General features: G+C 37.3%; 1 protein-coding gene across 4 annotated transcripts in view; it reads right to left on the reverse strand.

The window, feature by feature from the left end:
- vwa8 (von Willebrand factor A domain containing 8) overlaps nucleotides 1-26,218 on the reverse strand; it is a 140,286-nt gene that overhangs the window by 28,855 nt on the left and 85,213 nt on the right. For 3 of the 4 annotated variants that reach the window (XM_079820977.1, XM_079820978.1, XM_079820979.1), the window contains exons 38-39: nucleotides 10,356-10,464; nucleotides 7,014-7,170 (exon numbers count right to left, since the gene is read on the reverse strand). In XM_079820977.1, coding sequence (XP_079677103.1) covers nucleotides 7,014-7,170; nucleotides 10,356-10,464 — 266 coding nt within the window. Of the gene's footprint in view, nucleotides 1-7,013; nucleotides 7,171-10,355; nucleotides 10,465-16,664; nucleotides 17,308-26,218 lie in introns of those variants that run through there. The other variant, XM_079820980.1, reaches the window with a different exon arrangement.

A 26,218-nucleotide genomic window follows, 5' to 3' on the forward strand; every position in this document is an offset into this window, starting at 1 on the left:
GGGTTTCCTGTCTGGTCTCTGAAGCTCACATTCTTTGCGCAGGGTTATTGGAAGGAGGACAGACTGCTGCTATTTTCTCCTGAATTCCAAACCTGTCCACAGACCGGAGAGTGAGGTGGCCAGCGTGGCCATGCAAAAGCAATGGGAAGGAGCAAATGAGAGTGAAAAAGTACAGAAAATATAAAGAAGCAAGTGCAGAAAATCATAAAAGCAAGTCAAATAATTGCAGCGTTGGTGAGCATAACGACCCCTTTCAAAAACATTTAAATATCTTAACTACCCCAAACTTTTAAAAGGTAGTGTATGTGTTAAATATTCAAAGCTACTGTACAGCTTTCACTAAATCATAATATATTCAAATGACAACATTTTATTGTTGTTTCATCAGTGGGATTTTTAATAGATGCTGAAGCAACTGTATGAAGGGTTAAAGCTGTACTGCTCAGGTATCAAGTATTAATGACAAATTCAGCTTTTTCAAATCATAGTAGGCCTACATCAAAATTGAAAGATATTATGGTGGTTGTCGGAGTGTAACATACACTTGACAAAAAAGGTAGATAAAGTCCCACTTCCTGTGGAAACCCCTGACAAAAGCCATCTCAACTGAGATTGAAACATGATCGTGACAGGCAGCATGTAGATTACACCATGTGAAATACAAAAGGGAAAAGTCCCATCTGAGAGTAAAAGAATTCAAGAGAGCAACAGCTACAGTGGCCACAAACACACAGCAGATAAATTTGGTTGTCTTTTAGTGTTTAATTCTGTTCTGTACACACAAAGTTCGGTAATTTACGGGAGTAACAACCGCATTCTACAACCGAATTAACTTCAGAAAAATACAAAAATTATACGCAGTCTGTGTGAAACTGAACTGAACAACTAGTTGTTAGGATGTGTTCAAACTTGCAGTTCGGTTCACTTGGTTTGTTTGGGCCGGACCTAAATTTTGTAAACTTTCCTGTTCTGTTCTAGTGTTTTCTGTAGTGGCTCAGTTCTCCACCATTCCCTGCTTGTTTGTTTCTATGGTTTCTGAATGATTTGAGTATTCTGTTCAGGTGTGTCTCGTTAATTAACTCATCAGTCCTTTGTAAGTCCTCAGTTTCTGTCTGTTCCTTGTCTCGCATAGTTGTTGTTTTACATCAATGTGTACGTGGTTGTGTTGTTGTGTTTATCATTAGATTAAAGTCAGCATTGAGTATCTCCTTCGTTGTGCTCTTCATTACAGCCACCAACCGTGACAGAGCCATCAACAAAAGCTTATAATTCTTACACATTTTGGTAATTGTGATAATTTTCACAAATGAACACAACTTTCATGCGCAACTTTTTGAAGCGTAAATACAATTAAACCCCCCCCAACACATTTTTTTAAGTCCTGGTCGCGTTAAGTCATTTAGCGTTGTCATTTTTATCACCGAACCTGAAGATACCAAACCTAAAATGTGACACGAGTTCAACTTTCCTCTTATTGGTCAGAGTTTCCTCTGCGTCATCCATCAAGATGATTGACAAGTTGTTTAAGCTTAATGTGGCTTTATTTATAACTGTCGAGACACACGCAAACACTATACTAATGTAACCATCTTTCCCGCAGTTAAATTATATGCTACATCATACTAAACAGGGCAAATTAGCGTGAGAGTGCAATCCCATTAAAACGCTGTTGGGATCTACTGACGACACGCAAATTAAAGAACACAGATGCAGCCGGATCATGTCCATAATGACCAACACAATCTACCAAGAGCAGCGCAAATTAGCATCTGGTTTTATCGTCATGCTTTTTTTGGGCGGTAAATAATGCGGCAAACACCAGTAAATTGACGAGCACAAACCTTAGTAAATCACCTTGCATGATTCATTAAAATACTCTCCTCCCGTAAATTTTGCATCTGAAAGGGAAACTCCTACAAATGCATATGCAATAAGGTCAGGCACAAAAAAAAGAAGCCTTTTCAGCGCTAATTTTTCGCTGGCACAAGCTGTTAGTAAATCTGGACCTAAGTGCCTACACTAGAACAGAGCATATTTCTGAAAGTCTGACAAATATACAACACAAGCATATTCACAGAATGACCTGGGTTTGGTCTTTAGTGGCTATATCAAAAGCTCCACAAGTCTCAATTTCTGGGTGCAGGTCAAATACTCTTCACGAGCAGAACACACAAAGCTTCTTTCCTCTGCATCAGTCTATGATGTTTAAGATAAAGCCAAGCTTTAATTTTCTCACTAACTAAAATTTGAATGGCAACACAGCGGCCTTAAAGCAGCCATGTTCTACAAATATATAGTGCTTTTTTGCCCCTGAAGTTCACTTCAGCTTAATTTAGTTTTACACGAGCATTTTCCATCCCCTCTCTGACTCTCAGAATTAAAAATAGCGATTTGATACTGTACCTTTAAGACTTCTATATGTAAATGACCTCTATTATAAATAATCAATGTCCACATACTGGCATAGTTCACACTGCTATTCATCTGTGTAACCAGTGCAGAATAATGAACATTTAACAATTTGCATTCGCAAACAAGGGTTATGTTAATGAGCTCATGGTTGTGATGTCACAAGCACTGAATGAGTCATTCTTGCAGCTTAGTTGCCTTAAATTATCAGGGTGGACATTGTGAACACTAGAGCAGTGTTTCTCATCTGGTAGGTCACGACCCAAAAGCAGGTCGTAAGACCACTGAGTGGGTCGCAAAGTGTGTGTAGACAAAGAACAATAACAACAAAAAACGTAATTCCAATTGTTTTTCTGATGCAAGACCTTTATTTTGAAGGATGAGCGTGCAAGAAAGACTCTTTTGTCTGATGAGAAAATTATCTTTTATCTGCTGTCAGTCGAGACGTCAGGCTATCAAGTATAGCTATCAAGCTACCTAGTTTCTCTTGAAGCAATAAGGAAGTGACTTAAACTGCAATTCATCGACTGACCGCTAGGGACAGGCTCCGGAAGGGAGCAGAATCTCATTGAGGCCCATGTTAAAATGCCCAACTTTACAGCAGAAAAAAACATGTTTACAGCCTGGTACAAATTGTGGTTTTGGTCTATACGGCTAATTTTGCCCTTCATGGTGGGGGGATTATAACTCATTAGTTTACATTATATAAAGCCTTAAAGTTCTGCATAATTAAGGGCGTGGCCACTTTGAGTGACAGGTGGATTGCAGTTTGTCTGCTGTCTGTTAGTCATCGCGTCACCTCAGCTCCGCCCATGTCCCGCCTCTTTGCACATTTTCTATAATCCAGGAGTGACGCGCGTTTGTCTGCTGTCTGTTAGTCATCGGTAAGATGGCAACGGCCAGCTCGTCCCTACTGTACGCTTCAAAACGGCTCTTCAGAATCCTATGGGTGACGTCACGGACACTACATCCATATTTTTTTACAGTCTATGCAAGCTATATGTCAGTGTCATTATTCTAACGTTATATTTGTTATGAAATAAAAAAGACTCACACCTAAAAAAAAAACGTTACTATATAAGAGCAAATAAAAAATTACAAGCATGCAAAGTCGTAATTACCTTGTCAATAGACTGCCATGAAATTACCAAAAAGTACCTATACATTTAACTGATATGTCGTGTGTGCTCGGAAGAATTTGCATGTAGGTATGATGTTCAATATATTAATCAGGATCAGGATGTCAATATGTTTATCAGTTCATGTATGTATTGTGTATTTACCAGTGTAATTAGCTTCTATACCACTTTATTTTCACTTTGTGTTATTTTCTATATTTTTGATGACTGTGGTGGCTTATACCAACTTACTAATGTACTGTATAAACAAAAACTAGTTTAGGACTGCTATTTAATATCCTTACCTTATACTGTTTATTCATCAGTGTTAGTGATATTCTTAAAATGTATGTTAAGTAACATAGACATAGTTAAGTAACATGGGACAGTAGACCTACAGTACTTGTGTGTGTCAATAATAAAAAAAATATATACAGTGGGGAGAACAAGTATTTGATACACTGCCGATTTTGCATGTTTACCCACTTACAAAGCATGTAGAAGTCTGTAATTTTTGTCATAGGTACACTTCAACTTTGAGTGACGGAATCTAAAACAAAAATCCAGAAAATCCCATTGTATGATTTTAAAGTAATTAATTTGCATTTTACAGCATGACATAAGTATTTAATACATCAGAAAAGCAGAATTTAATATTTTGTACAGAAACCTTTGTTTGCAATTACAGAGATCATACGTTTCCTGTAGTTCTTGACCAGGTTTGCACACACTGCAGCAGGATTTTGGCCCACTCCTCAGGTTTTGGGGCTGTCGCCGGGCAATACGGACTTTCAGCTCCCTCCAAAGATTTTCTATTGAGTTCAGGTCTGGAGACTGGCTAGGCCACTCCAGGACCTTGAGATGCTTCTTACAGAGCCACTCCTTAGTTGCACTGGCTTTGTGTTTCGGGTCGTTGTCATGCTGGAAGACCCAGCCACGACCCATCTTCAATGCTCTTACTAAGGGTAGGAGGTCGTTGGCCAAGATCTCGCAATACATGGCCCCATCCATCCTCCCCTCAATATGGTGCAGTCGTCCTGTCCCCTTTGCAGAAAAGCATCCCCAAAGAATGATGTTTCCACCTCCATGCTTCACGGTTGGGATGGTGTTCTTGGGGTTGTACTCATCCTTCTTCTTCCTCCAAACACGGCGAGTGGAGTTTAGACCAAAAAGCTCTATTTTTGTCTCATCAGACTACATGACCTTCTCCCATTCCTCCTGGCTTGAGCAGTATTTTCTTTGAGAAAGTGGTCCCAGCTCTCTTCAGGTCATTGACCAGGTCCTGCCATGTAGTTCTGGGCTGATCCCTCACCTTCCGCATGATTATTGATGCCCCACGAGGTGAGATCTTGCATGGTGCCCCAGACCGAGGGAGATTGACCGTCATCTTGAACTTCTTCCATTTTCTAATAATTGCGCCAACAGTTGTTGCCTTCTCATCAAGCTGCTTGCCTATTGTCCTGTAGCCCATCCCAGTCTTGTGCAGGTCTACAATTTTATCCCTGATGTCCTTACACAGCTCGCTGGTCTTGGCCATTGTGGAGAGGTTGGAGTTTGATTGAGTATGTGGACAGGTGTCTTTTATACAGGTAACAAATTTAAACAGGTGCAGTTAATACAGGTAATAAGTGGAGAACCGGAGGGCTTCTTAAAGAAAAACTTACAGGTCTGTGAGAATCGGAATTCTTACTAGTTGATAGGTGATGTCATGCAATAAAATGCAAATTAATTATTTAAAAATCATACAATGTGATTTTCTGGATTTAGATTCCGTCTCTCACAGTTGAAGTGTACCTATGATAAAAAATTACAGACTTCTACATGCTTTGTAAGTAGGAAAACCTGCAAAATCGGCAGTGTATCAAATACTTGTTCTCCCCACCTCCCCCCCTCTGTATAAATTTGCTTGGTTCCTAAAAATTTGAGCACGGCTCAATGACCATGGGAAAAAAACAGTTGCAAAAGAGTACTGCACCTGAGTAACTCTAGTGAAGACATTTAATTTCAACAGAACAAGCAAAATCCCATGAAATGTCCCCTTTAAGAGAAAATTAGCTTTAAAAAAGAGCAAAAGAGCTCTGTGCAGTCCATTGGCCCAAACAGAGGCCTCCTTCATGACGAAACACTTGTACTTGCTTCATGTGGGTCTGTGCATGCACACAGCTTAATGAATCACAGCATTCAAGGGGTGCATTTTTTAGATAACTGGGCCCTCTGTAGTGTCTATTCAGTCATCTAGTTTTTTTATGAGCCACTCATTTTAGTATTTCTTGTGAGTTCCAAAGCGTAGTACTCTCTACACCCTACAGAGCATAACTGACTGATTTGGGTCATTCTACATAGGCAAAGCACCCTTCATGACAAAATCAACCCACTTACCTTAATTACCAGGTTGATTGTCTCATTGTGAGTGAATTTGAAAGTTTTTATGCAATTTCAAACAAATTTGTTGTTTTTGTTGTCTTCAGTCTTAAAGGCTTATTTCCCCAAAAAAATTCTGTCATTAATTACTTACCCTAATGTCGATTGACACCCGTAAGACCTTTGTTCATCTTCAGAACACAGATTAAGATATTTTTGTTGAAATCCGATGGCTCAGAAAGGCCTCCATTGGCAGCAATGACATTTCCTCTCTCATGACCCATAAAAGGTACTAAAGACGTTGTTAAAAAGTCCATCTCACTACAGCGGTTCTAAAATAATTTTATGAAGTGACGAGAATGGTTTTTGTGCGCAAAAAAAATCTAAATAACGACTTAAGTTCTTGTCTTCCCTCTGGGTCTCTGACGTGAACTCACAAAGCACCACGACGCATGCGCGAGAATATGACGTACACTATCTGTTGAGTAAGTAACTTTGGCAAATTCTTTTTATTTTAATGAGGTATTGCACATGCTGCCTAGCTATTTACCATGCATTTGTTTTCTGTACGCCAAGACCTAAAGCACAATCAATGTAGAATTCAACAGCTTAGATACGGCGCAACATATTCTCACGCATGCGTCATGGTGCTTTGTGAGTTCACGTCAGAGGCCCAGTCGGAAGACAAGAATTTGTTGAATAAAGTCGTTCTTTAGATTTTTTTTTCTCGCATAAAAAATATTCTCGTTGCTTCATAAAATTATTGTAGAACCGTTGTAGTGAGATGGACTTTTTATTTATTTGATTTGATTTCAGATAATGTTTAATGTAAAGTAAAAAAATTTTTTGGTTTTAGTATAATGACCCTGTCTTGTATCAGTTCTAATAGCTATTTTGTCAAAGGACATACACAATGCATACACAGGCAGCTCAGTAGCTGAACTACTGAACTGAGCCCTGAAGATACTCGCTTTCATTGAGACAGCACTGGAAAATATCTGGAGAGATTAACAGGCACTCAGGCCAGAGGGTAAAGGTCACACAGGGTCAAGTGTAGGCTTTTTGCAAAAATCTGTGAGTGTTTGAACGGAGTGAGTGATGAATGAGAGAGACAGATGGGTGTACCTCTGCTTAAAAGCCTTCTCCGCCATCTCCCGTGCTGCTCTCTTCACCTCATCGGGCACAGCGTCTTTCTCTGCCTGAGAGATCTGGTGAACTTTGTGCCCGGCGTCCAGACGGTAGGGGCCTCCCTTCCCTCCAAGACCTGCTGTATCTCTTCCACCTACACGAACATATAGGCAATTTGTTGAGTAACAACGTAGGTGATAACTTTTCTGTGATAGTTCAAAGTATAACGATGGAAGCAAATGCAAAAACAGTATTTGCATAATACTGTAACTGGAGATTTAAAAAATAAAGGTTAATTTAAATATTTTTAACAGAGACCATCTCCCCTCAAAGTTTTATTTAGAGGGCTTGCTTTAGAGTTAGAGATGGATTTATGAGTGCATCTCACGAAAATATGAAAAATGAATCCTATTCATTAGGCCCTATTTATCATGATTTTTTAAAAAGTAAATGGTGATTCTCATTAGATTGTATTTATTATGGTAAAATTAGATTCTACAGTATCACAGTAAATAAAAATGTTGAATATGCATAAATTAAATTCAGTACAGCAAAGTTTAACATGATGTATAAATATGGAGTTTTGTTTCCTTGCCACTGTCACCTTTGGAATGCTCAGTTGGGGTTTAACATATTTATTTTAATCAGTAATATTAAATTATTTGAGCTGGATAATAACACTAATTTTGCAACATCAAGACTTAACTGAACTGAGCTGAATAATGGCACTATTATCTTTTACTATTACCTGTTTATAGCTTAAATATAATTTGTTTCATAATTGATGAATTTAACATCAACAGTTATTTTCCTGATTTATTCATATCAAAGGCCCACTGAAGTGTCTTGAAATGCGCAGCATTATTCAATGTGTTGACATAATTTCCCCTGAAACAGGAAGACAGGGCGGCACATATCAAGCAGCTCCTCCCCTTTTTTTAAACAGCCAATAGCATATCATTTATATCACAGTTTGACTAGAGCCTTTCAGATCAGTATAGCTGCAGTTTCCTCCTAATCTCTAACCATTTCTCATCAAAATCTCCTCCATATCGCTTTGAAATATAGCATTCTGTGCAGAATTCAAATGGGTCCGATACATTTTGTGGTCTGCACTGACTCGCGCATAGGATCCGCTCTGTGCTATCGTGTCTCTGGACCAGAGCAGACTGTGTGCACTCTGCTGCAGTTTACGTGACACTAACCTGAAACTAGACTTCATTTGCCTCAACTGAAATCATATTTACACTTTCTGAATCATTCCCTATCCCCTATATTATGCACTATGTGCCATTCACCATGTAGAAAATAGTAAATGTGTAAACAAGTGACCGATTTCAACTGCAGCTTCAGCGTCTAATTAGGGGGCGGGACGCTTCAGACGCTTCTAGAGAGCATTTGATTGGACAGAACATGTGATGAGAAGCTGAAGTCTGTGATGTCATAAAAATCTGTGATCCATTTTAGCGGAAGAGACAGTAAGTTTTGAACACTTATATCTCCTAAATTGGAACACTTATACATAACCTTAAGGCTAAAATATTCATACTAAAATATTGTCTAACACTTGATGGCTGCTCTGTCAAGTCCTCGTCGTCAGTGAGGAACCTTGGTGTGCTCTTTGATACCAATCTTTCGTTTGAAAGCCACGTTTCTAGCATCTGTAAAATTGCATTCTACCATCTTAAAAATATATTTAAATTACGGCACATGCTCTCAATGCAAAATGCTGAACAGTTAGTTCATGTGTTCATGACCTCAAGGCTAGATTATTGTAATGCTCTACTGGGTGGTTGCCCTGCTCGCTTAATAAATAAACTCCAGCTGGTCCAAAACGCAGCAGCTCGAGTTCTTACTAGAACCAGGAAGTACGACCATATTAGCCCAGTTCTGTCAACACTGCACTGGCTGCCTATTAAACATTGCATACATTAACATTTTAAATCTTGCTTATTACTTACAAAGCACTAAATGGTTTAACTCCCCAATACTTGAGCGAGCTCTTAACATATTATACTCCATCACGTCTACTGCGGTCTCAAAATTCTGGCCAGTTGATAATACCGAGAATATCGAAATCAACTGCAGGCGGTCGATCCTTTTCCTATTTAGCACCTAAACTCTGGAACAGTCTTCCTAACATTGTACGGGAAGCAGACAAACTCTGTCAGTTTAAATCTAGACTAAAAACACATCTCTTTACTATGGCATACACATAAAACACTTTTTCAATGAAATGATTGTTAGGCTGCATTAACTAGGTCAGCCGGAACCGGGAACACTTCCCATAACACCCGATGTACTCGTTACATTTTCAGAAGAATGGCATCTACGCTAATGTTAGTCTCTCCGTTTTATCCCGAGGTTTACTGCAGTCAGCCGGATCCAGGCCGTATCCAGTTCAGATGGTGGACCTGCACCCAGACATGACCAACGCATGACCCTGAAGTGTCTGCAGAGAACATGTCAATTAGACTCCCCCTGAAATTACCTCACAGACACGGCATCCTCAATAAACCCGTCTCCGGCGTGATGACTCCGATTGTTTGAATATTCCTATTTAATAATTGTTAAATCGATATGTCATCCTCAACAAACCCGTCTCCGGCGTGTTGCCTCCGATCTTTCGAATATTGCACTTTAATAATTGTTTCATCAATACGGCATCCTCAATAAACCCGTCTCCGGCATGATAACTCAGATATTTCGATTATTCCTATTTAATAATTGTTTAATCGACACATCATCCTCAACAAACCCGTCTCCGGCGTGTTGCCTCCGATCTTTTGAATATTCAGATCTATTATGACCTCTGACCTGTAATGTTGTCAGAATAATAATCATACGCTGTTTGTTAATTGGCCAGAGGAGAACTGGCACCCAGACTGAGTCTGGTTTCTCCCAAGGTTTATTTTTCTCCATTAGGTCACCTGATGGGGTTTTGGTTTCCTTGCCACTGTCGCCTCTGGCTTGGCGTGCTCAGTTGGGGACACTACATGTTTCAACTAAATATCCAAATAAATCTAATTATTAAACTAAATTAACCATATAAACTCAATTTCTGATCTAAAGCCCACATTGTCACTGTATGATAGTTGGATGTATGATAGCTAGATGACATCACTGTTTTCTCCAGAACGGCTGTACGGCTGAATAAAATTCTGTTATATAAATAAAGTTGACTTGACTTAAAAGCTAAAAAAACATATTTAAAAAAATCACTAAACCTTACTTACTTTACCCATATCACACCTCAATATCAACAAATGTAGTTAAATATAAATGTTTTGTGTTTCACCTTTTGATTCACATGGTGCTATAACATGTGACTTACTGTACCTGTGCCTCCAGCCCACTGGTTCCCTCCTACATGAGGGGCATTTTTGGGGTCAATCTTGCCATGTTTGGGGGAGCTGACATCTAAGCCACTGTCTCTCTGAATGGTGATCTGGAAAAGAAATAAAAAAAGCACTTTCAAAACCAGATGTTTGTTGAAATAGTATCTGAACATACACTCATTTGTTCTTCATCTGGTTACTAAGTGGAAAAAACTGCCATTTGGGACACAATCAGTCAAAGGGTTATAAGCTAAATGAAATTTAAGACAGATTTACCTATCTAGAGTCATCTTTACACTGTAAAGCAAGTGAGGTATATACAAGAAAAATGTGTACTTGTGCTGACTTTTTAATGTGCCATAAACATATTTACTCCAGAATCACAATCGCAGGAAACAATGCATCATGCTTGAAAAATGAATGTTGATTCTCATGCCGAGCTGGCAGGAAACAAGTCACAAACTGACTGACAATGTTTGTTGACTGCTAAATGTAAACATTTTAAATCAAGGGTCTTCAACCGGGGGTCTGCGACTCCTAGGAGGTCCACCAAATAATTTTTTGTTAAAACTTGGGTAAACACATTACAAAGTCAAATGCTAAGCACCCTCAGTTGATACTGTAATAATATCATACTGGCAAAACAGATTTGGCAAATGCTCCAGTGTGTATCTGTGTTTGCGCTCTGGAAATTGCAAACATGTTTTTGCAGTGGTGAGAAATGTAGCCAATCACAGACATGTTTTTTGATCTCTTGAACACAATGGCCAATTAGAGGTGTTTGATGATTTAGTGAGAATCCACTCACCGCTCAAGACGCCAGTTCTGCACACTCACAAATCCTCTCATAATAACAAACAAAGTGTGGACATTATGAGAGATTCATTGTCCTCTTCATTGATTATAACAGAACTTTGTGAGATTGCGATGAACTGAGATGAGTGACAGATTTTTACTGGTTATAAAGGGAGCGGTCGTTGTGTGCTTTCAAAGCCAAATATGAATAAAAGTTTTGTTTTTCATGCTGCTAAGAGGATTGGCGGACAATTACATACTGCAAAGTTTCGGAACTGATATCTACATATAAATGCGGGATTCACTCTCGAAATTGCAATGATTGACATAGTGATAACCATAGCACAGGAAAAATATTAATATAGATGTGCATTAAACAATGTAAATGCAGATTAATAGATTAATAGAAAAATATTCGTATCAAAGTACTTTTGAAATTCTATTCCAATTATTTGTGAAAGTAATGACCTGTAAACAATCTAAAATGTCTCACTGTCCATTGCTATAGTTGTTATAGTGGAGCCCTTGCTGCCTTACATTTTTTACGTACAATCAACTTAGATGTTTAAGTCATTTCAAATAAAATTACATTAAACTGACTTGAAAAAATGAGTTGAATCTTGTAAAATATTAAAAAAGTTGAAAATTGCTAAACTTATTTTGATGATTAAAACAATGTAAAAACATGTTGTCATAACTTATTGATCATATCATTTTTTACAGTGATCTGCACTATTCTAGAGCAAGCACCCTCAGTGATTTGATTCTTAATTGTCCATCTCACATTAAAAAATAAAACGTGACGTTTTACTAAATTTACAGATACAATTCAGGTAAGTATTTAATTGTCCATTTGAAAGTAAAATTAAAATGTGATTTTTTTCTGTAAACTTGAAGCTAATATTCAGGAGGTAAATGTTTTATCTGACAGTAAAATTAAAATGTACGAGGACTCTGCAAATCCATTAAAATAATTGTGATTAAAACATGCATAAATCTCAATTTTAATAATAAAAAGTAATATACAGACAAAGATGCATTTGCAACAACAAAAACATGCATAGTTCTAATCTACTGTCTTAACATAATATAACTATTGTAATGTGCTGGGTTTCTATTAATATCGAAGGTTTTATGCTTAATATGTAGTTCTGTTTGACACATTTTGTATCTTTATGCTTTAGGCTATGTCTCTATCGCCTAAAGGGTCCTTGCCCTAAAAACACGTTGAAGACTCCTGTTTTAAATAGCAGAAATCCAGAAAGATGGAAAGAAAAAAATCTCAGCAAAGCACAAAGGTGCAAAAAAAATGGATAACTGTCACATGGGACATCAGTGCTTTTAAGCAAGATCTCGTCTGAATTGTTCAAGGGGGAGCCCACAGATTTGTGGTATTCCAATGGATATCTCAACAGATTTTGAAGAGTTATCTGTGTGTGTAGACGTATTTGTCTCCTAATGTGGACTTGAAGCTCTCTGAAGCAGGGTTCTACACCCATTTAGTGGTATTCTCTCCCTCCTCTTATCTTTCTTAACACAGTCCATTAATATCATAAAGAACTGGGCCTCTCTTTAATACCCATGCATCCATCTGGAGGGTTGTGGCTTTCTCATGACCCCCACACACTCCTTTACAGCCCCCTGCTGTGTGCAAATACAGTCTGAACATAACTGCTAGAACTTCCTATGGACGCTTCATACTTGTTGTGAGCGCAGCACTTTGAAGTGTGATTGTGTCTTTGAGGGAGACAGCAGCACAGTTGGATTCTTTTAATGTTGGACTGTGAGAGAACAGACACGTAGTGTTTCAAAATATCCCTGTCCCTCCTATTATTATAAAAGGCTCTATTATGAATATTATTCTCATTGTGCAACGACCCTGCATGTTTCGTCTATGCAAGGTCGCGTAAGGTCACTGAACTTGAAGTCACTGAGCTTATTAAGACACTTCCCGTTTTAAACTGCACACTGAAAGGAAGTACACTTGTAGGGAATGAGCATAACATGTTTTTGCCAAGTCATACCGAAAGGAATAGTTGAAATAAACAGACAATTTGGAAGCTAGGGGAAAGATCTGCCCTGTGTTCCAGTGGGTGAAATCAGGGTGAATCAATGGGTCATGCAGGGTGAAAGTTTTTATGCTGCATGAATTAACCATTAGATACTTTTAAAATATTGAATCCAAACATAGTCAGCCTCATGCCATTTCAAATATGTATAACTTCCTTATTTTATTTGGTGGAACACAAAAGATGCTTTGCAGAAAGATCATGCTGCACTTTTCCATACAATGAAGCGTATTGATGAATGACATAATATTATTTTTATAATATTAATCAAAAAGACTGCAGAAACATACAGAAAAAGAGATATAAAACAGGAACACAGAGATAACCCTGCAGAATTACTGTATGTAAAGTTTAATAAGTCACTTAAAATATTAGATAATTTGACCTTCATTAATTTTCTCCATTAACTATTTCTGTAAATCCACCTTTAAATACATGTCTGTCAGGTTTCCCTTTTAAATAAAACGGAAAGATAACAAGAACCCAATGATACAAATCATAGTCAGCATTTTAATTCTGGAATTGTTCCAATATAACAATAAATTCCTCCAGTCTAGATATTCAAAAACATAACGATTTCAAATAGATCTGGTGTCCATAAGAAACTGTAGAGTGTAAGATTATACTCAAGGCACTTTTTACACCTACACACACACTCTGATATGAGGTCATGCACTTTAAACATTTCACTACATTGTGTGTGTGTGTGTGTGTGTGTGTGTGTGTGTGTGTGTGTGTGTGTGTGTGTGTGTGTGTGTGTGTGTGTGTGTGTGTGTGTGTGTGTGTGTGTGTGTGTGTGTGTGACAATGTGTCTGAGTGTGTATTAGGGAGAGATATGGCTTACAGATGTTCATGGTGAACGTGGCTCAGAGATTAACAACGTTTGCCAATGTCACGTACAGAAATGCCAAACCAGCAAGATGCATTTTAACAAATAACAAGCCATTGTAGATATCTGTATAAAAACTTGTGCCTTACAGTATATACACTGTCAAACTATTGTATTCTGAGATTTTATGTTGTTCCCTTGTTTAGTTTAGAGGAGGGGTAGCACACGGACAGAGGCAAGAAAAAAAACATTGCTTCCCATCTCTACGGAAGATCAGTGACAGCTCTGTTTATGATAAGGAGATTTGTGTGTGTGTGCAACGTGGCTTCAGATTAGCCAGGATTTAATAGCACAAAGATGAGACACCCAAGCACTATCCCTACACCCTACAGACAGACAGAAAGACAAAGATAGACAGACAGACAGAGACAGTAGATAGATAGATAGATAGATAGACAGACAGTAGACACACAGACGATAGATAGATAGATAGATGATAGATAGATAGATAGATAGATAGATAGATAGATAGATAGATAGATAGATAGATAGATAGATAGATAGATAGATAGATAGATAGATAGATAGATAGATAGATAGATAGATAGATAGATAGATAGATAGATAGATAGATAGATAGATAGATAGATAGATAGATAGATAGATAGATAGATAGATAGATAGATAGATAGACAGACAATAGATAGATAGACAGTAGACAGACAGACAGTCGATACATAGACAGACAGACAGATAGACTAGACAGACAGATGATAGATAGACCGTAGATAGACAGTAGACAGACAGACAGACGATAGATAGATAGATATATAGACAGACAGACAGTAGACAGACAGACTCACAGACAGACGACAGATAGATAGATAGACAGACATAGAGACAGACGATAGATACAGACAGACGATAGATAGATAGACAGTAGATAGACAGTAGGCGGACAGACAGACAGACGATAGATAAATAGATAGATAGATAGATAGATAGATAGATAGATAGATAGATAGATAGATAGATAGATAGATAGATAGATAGATAGATAGATAGATAGATAGATAGATAGATAGATAGATAGATAGATAGATAGATAGATAGATAGATAGATAGATAGATAGATAGACAGACAGTAGACAGACAGACAATAGATAGACATCAGATAGACAGTAGACAGACAGACGATAGATAGATAGATAGACAGACAGTGGACAGACAGATAGACAGACAGACGATAGATAGACAGTAGAAAGACAGACAGACGATAGATAGACAGATAGACAGACGATAGATAGACAGACAGACAGAAAGACAGATAGACAGACAGATAGACAGACATACGATCGATAGATAGATAGATAGATAGATAGATAGATAGATAGATAGATAGATAGATAGATAGATAGATAGATAGATAGACAGTAGATACAGTAGACAGACAGACGATAGATAGATGATAGATAGATAGTAGACAGACAGACATACAGACGATAGACAGATAGACAGACAGACAGACAGACAGATTAAATAACACTATATAATATTTTGTTAAATAATGCAAACACATTCTTACATGATTTAAGTGTGGCTGAAGTATGCAGACAGTGTGCTTTTTGGGGTCACTGTATATGGAGAACACTTAAATTATGGAACAATCTTGATGTACATCACGTAACAAGCCTAAAGTAAATGGGTCATCATAGCTAACTGGAGACATAAATGTGGGGCAGGCCTCTAAATTAAGCCTTTTATCCAATTTCATATGTATTTATGTAGGACAAATTTTGCCAGCATCCACTGTGAATATAAAACAATGTTCACACGTCTAAGCAAACTTCAGTAAGTACACACTTTCACACATGCAAACAGAACTGGACGTAATGCTTTACCCATGAAGTTAAGGCAACTGTACTTATATAGTTAATTCCCTTATAGATTGCAAAGAATCCTGAGTCAAGTCTCAAGATCTGAAGTGGATTGAATGAGATATCCCGGTTTGTTAGATTACACTATAATATGGCTAATCACATAATCTCAAAAAATATAAATATATTGTAAACATTTAATCTGTAATCTGTAAAATGCCCTCCATAAAGTCAATATCTCCAGACAGAAGTACTGGCCCATGTCTTGGATGAGTGGCTCACTGCCCTTTCTAGTGGCCCAGTGGGCAGAGCAGGAGCCCGGGCTGGAATGTGAGGAATGCCCGTGTTTTGGGGTTGTTTCTGAAATTAAATGTCCCAGGCTGGTTGCTGAGAGGCCACTGCGTTCACTCGCAGACCCACACAGAGAGCGGGACAATGCAGTCAGACACGCTGTACTAGCTGCTGACCACAGGAGGCCCATCAAACCCATAAACCCCTTCATTACATCAGCACAGAGTTTTTACTTTACTTTACACACCCTGCATATATGACAAGTAGAAAATATCAGAAAAACTTGTACAGTAGATCAAGTATATGATATAAGTATATGATATGTTTAGTGGTGAAGAGAGCAACACTTTTTGCTCGGACGTGAGATGACTGTTGATATACTATAACTAGTGCTGGGCAAAGTTACCAAAATATTAACTCACAGACAAAAAAAGAGCAGACAATGTTGTAAAAAGTGTTCTGAATAGATAAGCTAAAATTGAAATTGAATTTGAGTTTATTCAGGGCAACACTCCCATAGAACTCATTGAACTGCAGCACAAGCATGTCAAATTTCCATCTTAAAACAAAAATATGTGAACAAGATGCATGTTTTGGGCACTTATGATCCATATACAGCACCTGAATTTAAATCACCAAAAACAGCGGGACGTTTTTAAAGCGTGTAACGTGAAAAACACTATAGTGTGAGTTGCACCAATAAGGATTAAATTAAGCAAAGTTTAACGCTAATCTAGGATTTGTTGATATGGGTTTTTATTTTAAATCGAGTTGTTGCACCACTTAATTTTAAACACAGATTAATGCAGTAAAACCGTTAGAATTAAAGAGTTGATCAAGCAGGGTGAACTGACAGGCTTAGAATCCTTGTGCAACCCACCCTTAAAGTGCCATAATGTACTAAAACGGTGATATTAAAAGATCAAATTCAGTTTACATCTTTTTGATGATGCATACATACATGTGTGAGATGGTGGTCTGGTTAAACCATGGAACTGATACATAGAAGGTTGCTGGTTCGATCCCAGCGGTCACCACCAGTGTGTCCTTGAGCAAGGCACTTTACTCGATGTTGCTCCAGGGGGATTGTCCCTGTAATAAGGGCACTGTAAGTCACTTTGGATAAAAGCGTCTGCCAAATGCATAAATGTAAATGTAAATGCATACTATATACAGGCAAGCAGATGAGCCCAGAATAAGAATGCAATGCGTTTTCTTAAAAAAATAATAAAAAAAATAAAAGGAAACTGCTTAACGCGAAACCTTGTGTTGCACTAATATTCTGCGTTCATCTGCTTTCCTGTACAAAGTATGCATCATCAATAAGGTGTATATTGAATTTGGTATTTTAATATCACTGTCTTACTGCATTAATGCTGACTAAAAACCTGGTAAAAATGACTGGTGGGCAATGGAGGCTAAGTTTGTTTTGCCCTCCAGATGGGCTTTCCTATAAGTGTGTGACGTCACGTGAAAATTATGAATTGTAGTCGTTCAATATAATTGAAGTTGCGACATTGCTCTTTATCTGTAAGATTATATAATGTTTTCGAAAGAAGTCCCTTATGCTCACCAATAATGTATTTATTTGATGTTATTTATTTGAAATGTTATTTCGATTTAAAAATAACTGTTTTATATATTTTGAAATGTAATTTATTCCTATGATGCAAAGCGGAATATTTCAGTGTCACATGATCTTTCAGAAATCATTCTAATATGCTGATCTGGTGCTCAAGAAACACTTATTATTATTATTATCAATGTTGAAAACAGTTGTGCTGCTTAATATATTTTTGTGGAAACTGTGATCCTTTTTCAGGATTCTTTGATACATGGTAAGTTCAAAAATGAGCATTTATTTGAAATAAATCTTTTGATAAATGCATTTACTGTCACTTCTGGTCCTTGCTGGAAAATTTATTTCTTGAAAAAAAAGAAAAGAAAATCATACTGTTCTTTCTTGTTTTGAAATATTTGGGACATGTCCCACTCTGCATTTTCACATTTCCCTAATGCTTTTGCCATTCTCGCATGTTAATAATGTAACACAATTCAGGCCACACATATTCATACATCACACAGTACATGATTTAGCAAATTCTCTGGACACATTTCTATTGTTGAACAGAATATATACCACCATACCACCCAGCCTGAATTCAAATTCAAAGCAGGACTTTTAAGATCAGAAGGTTGGTTCTTTACATTTTAAAAGATAGATGGATGTCAAAAAATGTCAACAGATAAATGTCAAAGCAGTAAAATCCTCTTGTAAATTCAAGCAGTAAATGTAAAGAAAGCAGTGCAATTTTGTCTTTCATTTATGGAGCTTCTTAAATTTCTCAGACTACATAAAACAAAAGGTCAAATTCGTCCGGGTCAGACTGAAGTGATGACATGGTCTGTTACACAGATGACACAAGAGGCACAAGCATCAAGATGTGAACCTCGATCACATGACCAGCTCCAGTTACATTATATGTCATACCTCACGCAACAGCACTACTTGCATGGCAATCTACACTTCTAATCTTTACACTCAGCATACACTCTAAACCTTTAACACTGAGTATTATGATTGCAGTTAATTAAACCTGAATAACTGATGATTCAGACTCAAGGAACTCACTACGTCCAAAATCAAATACTTCCCTACTATAAAAAACATAGTATTTGAAAAACAGATTAGATTAGATTAGTCTTTAATAGTATCGAACTAACACTATATCAGGTTTGAGCCAGTATTAGATGATGAATGTTTTCAGCTGCAGTGTCTCTCTCGTCATGAGTGTATGGTTTGGGATGTGTGTGTAAGGGGTGAGTCAAAGCGTCCACTCATTTCCCGTCTAAGGCACATCATATCCATATTCTGCATCACTGATGTTGCACATATCTGCTGCACTGATCACTTTTATAAATACATCCATACATGCAGACAGACGGACATGTATGGAGTAGGATCAGTGAACAGTGTTGACGTCAGGCTCAGACATTCCTCGCATGACTCTATACTCCGCCCTGCTGCACATCATGTCACAGCCGTCATGTGTGGTCAGAATGATGTACATCTAATTTAGTGGACAGGACCTCATTGCCTAGATATATGGTATATACATACACATTGTACAGGTGCAAAAACAAAATTCCAAATTTCTGACATAAGAGTGGAAAAAAACAGACATTCACTCTAATCCAGGACATTTAATTATGGAAAGTCGTAATGTGCTGTTCTCAGATATTAGGGCAAGATGATTGACAGCTTGGTATGGAGTCATAATAGACTCTTTCAAAAGGTTAAGGAGCTGTTTCCCTTTACACTGTCTACAGTGAGCATCTGAGGTTCAGTTTATCTGCAGCAACATGATTTTGTAGACCAGGTGTGAACAGATGGTCACAGATTCACCTTTATACAGCCACAGCAAAATAACATCCGTCAAGAAGACCTGCTGGTGGAGACTTTTGGTTTATTTATTGATATCCTAAAAACCAAGTACAACAGCATGGTTTCTAGAAGAAAAAAAGTAATGTTCTCCATAGAGGAATCGATTTTTAAGCGATAATACAACTTTTTTAACCTGAGCCCAGAGATTGTTCAGCAGTGTGTTTGTGTAGAAGTCACATGTCAATTTAATTCAATTAAAGATTTTTTATTTTAAGTTATATAATGTATATATTATTAAATATAAACAAAACTCATAACCCCAGTTTCACAGACAAGGCTTAAAGCTACACTGTGTAACTTTTTTAGTTTATTCTTAGCTAAAAACACTTAGTTCTTTAAAAAATATATGTGCTCATTAATGTATATTCACTTCTTTCAAGTAATAAAGTATTCTCGTAAGTTTATAATATGCCATTGAAAGTACATACGGGTAAGGGGTTCGAATGCAGGTCGCCATGTTGCCCCTCCATCTTGAAAGTACATTAGCCAAAGAGGGACAAACCCATAAATCTCAAGACCCTTAAAAGGTACTAAAGACGTCGTTACAAAGTCCATCTCACTACAGTGGTTCTAAAATAACTTTATGAATCGGCGAGAATAGTTTTTGTGCGCAAAAAAACCCTAAATAACGACTAACATAGTGATGACGATTTCAAAACAAGGCATCATGAAGCTTCGAAGCGTTATGAATCAGTGAGCCGAATCATGATTCGGATCGCGTGTCAAACCGCCAAACTGCTGAAATTTGGCGATTCAAACTGCTGAATCGACTCACTGATTCATAACACTTCGAAGCTTCATGATGCCTTGTTTTGAAATCGTCATCACTATATAAGTCGTTATTTAGGGTTTTTTTGCGCACAAAAACTACTCTCGCCGATTCATAAAGTTATTTTAGAACCACTGTAGTGAGATGGACTTTGTAACGACGTCTTTAGTAGCTTTTAAGGGTCTTGATAGTGTAAAGTGCCATTGTGCCAATGGAGGCCTTTCAGAGCCATCAGATTTCAACTACAATATCTTCGTTTCTGTTCCGAAGATGAACGGAGATCTTACGGGTGTCGAACGACATGAGGGTAAGTAATTAATGACAGAATTTTCATTTTTGGGTGAACTAACCCTTTAAGCTAGTTGAGCATGTTTGAGTTGTTGCAACTTGTACTGACGTAATTTAAAAAATTTCAGTGACATTGTTTTGTCTAAATGCACATAAGTAATGTTTTTTAAGGCACATTTATAAACTCTACTTAAATGTTCTAATTCACTAAATATATGAATTTTACAGCATTTCAAACTAATTGTATGCACTACACGTTAACACAAAATATATGCATTTTTACAAAAATAAAAATTTTATGCTTTCACTAAATATATTTTTTATTTAATTTATACTAAATATCTGAATTTTACACTTTCATACTAAATATATGTATTTTACATTAACTATATATTTTTTTGATCACTTTCATAAAAATATGCATTTAACAAATAAATTAATTTTACACTAAGGGCCAGATTTACTAAACAAATTAGCAAATTAGCGTGAGAACGCAATTCCTACAAAGCTTTGCGTGTGATCTACTGACAATGCGGCCAGTAAAGAATAAAGACGCATCTATCATAATCATCATAATCTACCAAGAGCAGCGCAAATTATCGTCTGGTTTAAGACGTGCTTTTTTGGGCATCAAATAAAGGCGCAAATATCAGTTAATTGACGAGCGCAAGTAAAATCAACGTAAAACCTTAGTAAATCACCTTGGATGATTCATTTAAATACTCTCCTCGCATAAATTTTTGTGTCTTTAAGGGAAACTCCTACAAATGCATATGCAATAAAGGTCAAGCTGCAAAAATAACCCTCTCCATGCATTTTCAGTGCTAGTTCTTCACTGCGTGTCTTTAGTAAATCCTGATAGTAGTTTGTGCTGGCTGTTAGTAAATCTGGCCCAATACATACACATTTTACACTTTCACAAATGCATTTTACAAATATAAGAATTTTACACGTTCACACTAAATATATGCATTTTAAAATTTTACAATGAATTATGCAATTTATACAAAAACTTGCACTTTACAAATATATGAATTGTACACTTTCACACTAAATATATGCATTATACACTTTGGTATTTGGAAAAGATTCTGTGCAATAAGTGTTATAACTAAGTGCGCATGTTAAATAAATTATGTCATCATTTACTCACCTTTTGTTCAAAACCTGTATGGTAACCAGACAGTTGACATTAGCCATTGACTGAATTTTTTTTCATTTGATTGATTAAAAAAAAATAAGGAAGTCAATGGCTACCGTCAAATGTCTGGTTACCAACATTATTCAAAATATCTTTTTTTGTGTTCAGCAGAAGAAAGAAAATCGTACAGGTTTGGAACAAGGGTGAGTTTTCATTTTTTGGTGAACTATCCATTTAGCATGTGCAATTTATACTTGTTGCTCAGAATCTTTACCAAAGTTTTTAGAGGCCTATGAAGAAAATGAAGGGAAAAAAGCTTTTGTAAGGGAATCAAGGCTTCTGAAAAAGTGGGCGGTCACTGCTGTGCTCTATAGACAATGCGTACTGATGAGGTCAAATTCATGAAATGAGCGTATCCTGTCGGATGTTTACAATGTGCTTTCAATTAACAAGCTCAGAGGAATGTGATGTTTCACAGGATGCAGTAATGTAATGTAACTGAAAGCCATGATGTTGGCAGCATCAACTCTTTGATTATGTTTGGACGTGTGACGGCCGCCACATCAGCAGGAGAAACCGAATCACTGTCAAAGGGCTTCTCATAACTCATGTAAAGAGAATTGGGGGTTTGCGGGTAATGCATGAGCTGATTAATGCACAGAGGGAGGGAGGAAAGACAACACTAGCTACTTCACTGAGTGCTCACCCCCTCTGGGAACAGGAATGCTGCACAATAGGTCTCCGACTGAGGCTGTGACACATGAAACAGTGTGAGAGAGTAGAAAATATGAGCACTGTGATGGAGGGAGAGATAAAGGACCAAAGGGAGAGTAACAAAATGAAGCAAGGGAATGAGACGGTCGACAGACTGAGAGAATGAGAAGATGGCACAGATCCTAGAAGAGAAGACTCTCTGCCAGCTGGAGTCTGGGAATGTTTCCGTCACTCCCTACAGTAACAGTTTTAACAGAGAAGATCTCATATTTGAAGACCAGGCCAAATACATGAAAGAACAACTTGATGAACTGAGAATCTTCCAGACCTGGACCAAAATAAAAATGGAGTCACCAAGGATGAATGCTCACACTTAACACTGATTAGATGTCAAGACCAAAAAACATTATTACAAGAAAGTTGCAGGCCAGACTGGAGCCAGTGTCATCTGAATAAACACGCATTAATACTCGTTCAGCGCACTGTTCTGTCTCATTTATCTGGAGGTTTGTCACTCGGACAGGGGGGTTTGATCAACATTAGCATGAGAGCATCAGTGCAGACAGCAGAACGAGCCCAACGGCAAACAGCATCAAGTCAGCGTGAGAAGGTCACTGATGCTCCTCTAATCCAGGATGTCCTGCTTGCCTAATACAACCCAGACTTTATTTAGCAGACTTTATTTCAGGTACAATTATCAAGCAACTTTGATCTAATAGGTTGGTTTTCCTCACAGTATACGAAAACCACAATAGATGACGCACTGCTGAGAGTATCCATCAAATAGAATTTATAGTTCTATCAATATATACTTTATCAAATGTCACGGCTAAAATAGGCTGAATTTATGTTAAAACAATAACACTAGAGAACAATGCCAGGCAATACTTGAAACGGTTAGAGTTCTGCTGTATTGTGGCGAAACAGGGCGATTGACATTTATCTCACTTATTGATGTTACATAATTATTTAATTTATTTGTAAAAAATAAAAAAATAAAAAAACCTTTAAAAATCATGCAGACACACACATACTTAGTAGCACTCTTTTATTTAAAGGATTAGTTCACTTTAAAATGAAAATTAGACCATTATTTACCCACCCTCAAGCCATCCTAGGTGTATATGACTGTATAGGTGTATAGTTATATAAAAAAATCCAACGTCATACGTTGTGCCAGTCACGCTTTTTTCATAAGTTGAATACGGAAGGCGGTCTGGCAGATGCTAGATATTTAACTTTATAAAGTTTTAAATATGGATATTTTCTTACAAAACTTGATCAATTTTCTTCGGAAGGCCTTTATTCACACCCCGGAGCTGTGTGGAGTATGTTCATGAAGGATGGATGCACTTTTTTGAGCTTCAAACTCAATGGACCCCATCACTGCCATTATAAAGCTTGGAAGGCGTCAGGATATTTATTAATATAACTCCAATTGTGTTCGTCAGAAAGAAGAAAGTCATATACACCTAGGATGGCTTGAGGGTGAGCAAATCATGGGGTAATTTTCATTTTAAAGTGAACTACTCCTTTAAGTGACTAGTAAAATTATTATTATTTTTTTATAAAAAAGTAATAATTTTGTATTATTTTGCTTTATTTGAAGTACACAATAACTTAAAGTATGTTCAGTCTGTTCACAGTAAATTATAGTTACTGAATCTATCAGAAATACCATCTAATTTCCCCACAGAAATGAATGAGTAACGATGGTAAACAGAATTTGTTTTCCCCTACCGGTGGGCGGGACCTGCTCTGTTCACTGTATGTATGGGGCAAGAAGAAGCGTGATGGAGAGAATGTGTTTGTTTGTGATGTGGAGACGGAGGTGGGGCAAAGGGTGGATACAAGAGACTGCTCTGTGGCCGTTAAGGAAAACCCCAGACCAACAGCATGATAACACAGTCTTGAGCTTCATGATAAAACCTTATGAAAAAAAAACATGCTTTTCTTTCCTTTTTGTTTGTAAACTATATCTCTCCCTCCTTCAGTGAGGCATCTAAGGGCAAACCAGAGAAGACTCTCACATGAGCGATAGTCAACTGAACAAACTCACACATGCCATTGAAAGAGCTGCAAAGAAAGGTCATGAACGTGACCATTTGGGCAAATATTTGATGTAAAAATAAGGAGGCTCAAAGAGAGCCAGTGTGGTGCTGAATGACCTGATGGTTAAGAGGCTCTTTGTGAACCTGTATGGCAGAACAGGAAGTGTGTGAACTTTCAGACAAACACACTACACAGACACTTCAAACGCATATCAAACTGGTCAATATTACGATTTAGATATTTAGGCCACATACAGCCAGCCAGTGTTGTGGAAAGTTATTTTTTAAAAGTAATGCATTACTCACTAAAAAAGTAACTTTTTAAATTGTGTTACTTAGTTATAAGTAATATGTATAAGTAATAGTTTTATTTCACACTAAAAAAGTGAAAAAGCCTCAGGCTGAAAGAAATGGCAAATTCATGCCTGTACAGTAGAGGGTGCAGCCCAAACAAACCTTTCAGCTGTGCTACCATTCTCGATCGCAAAAGAATTGGACGCAGGAAAAGAAAGTTCTATACTTACTTAACAATAAATACAAAAAAATAAAATGAAACAACATCACAAAATTGATATTAATTGGATCATCGAAGGTCAGCAGAAAAGATATTGGTTAATAAAGGGAGATTAAATACATAAAGTACATTTGAGTTATCCAACAGATTTTAATTATTGAAGGTTTGCGTAATTTTCTGAGTTTGCATTTCACAGTTTTTTCAATTAATTTTGAGTAATACTTAAACTGTTTTTGTGCAAATGAAATGAGTAAGGCTACGTTCAATTCGATCAGATTTAGCAAGTCTGAGCGGCCAGAAATCACATGAAATGCAATTTTTACAAATCCGTTTATAGCTACATTCATATATGCATAATACGCATAATACGCATTTCTGGAAATCCGCTTTCAGTCTGACCGTTCTGATTGGATTTAACGTGGTTAACGTGAATTTCTCACGCCACGTAAAACGTAAGCGTCTGACGCTGTAATAGGAAACGTGCTAAAAGTCTCTGCTGAAACAAGGTTGTGTTGTTGCAAAGTGATGGACGAGCAATGGTGATGAGGCAATGGCTTTATTCCGCGTTGTCATCTCTGCCGGTTTCAAAACATGTCTCCATTAGGCTATATCCTATCACTTTGCAACAACACAACCTTGTTTCATGGCTTCAGCACATTGCAGTTACACAATGTCTTGTTTTAAATAAGACAACATATGTATTGCAAACCCCTCCATGCTGCGGTTGATGTTGTTTTTGGCGTATGCCTACCAACTCAACGTCACTGCCATAGAAACCAATGCAGATATCCTGGAAAACGAAAGAGCGGCATGGACATACAAATCAAATCTGAATAGTTGCGATATACAATGAGGACCTCAATAATTTTAGATCAGGGGCCGGTTGCATAAACCGTTAAGACTAGTCTTACAAGTTAGACATACATTTTTTTTCTTTAAGACTGTTCATCATTTTTTTAAATCAGTTACATAAAAACATAGACTGGCCTAATTTGATACGAAAAGTAAGCCTAACTGCTAGTGGCTCATACTAGATCTTAAAACGCTGTCTTAACATAATGTCTTAGTTTATGCAACTGGC

This window comes from Gobio gobio (genome assembly GCF_949357685.1).
Source record: "Gobio gobio genome assembly, chromosome: 7".
Lineage (NCBI taxonomy): Eukaryota > Metazoa > Chordata > Actinopteri > Cypriniformes > Gobionidae > Gobio > Gobio gobio.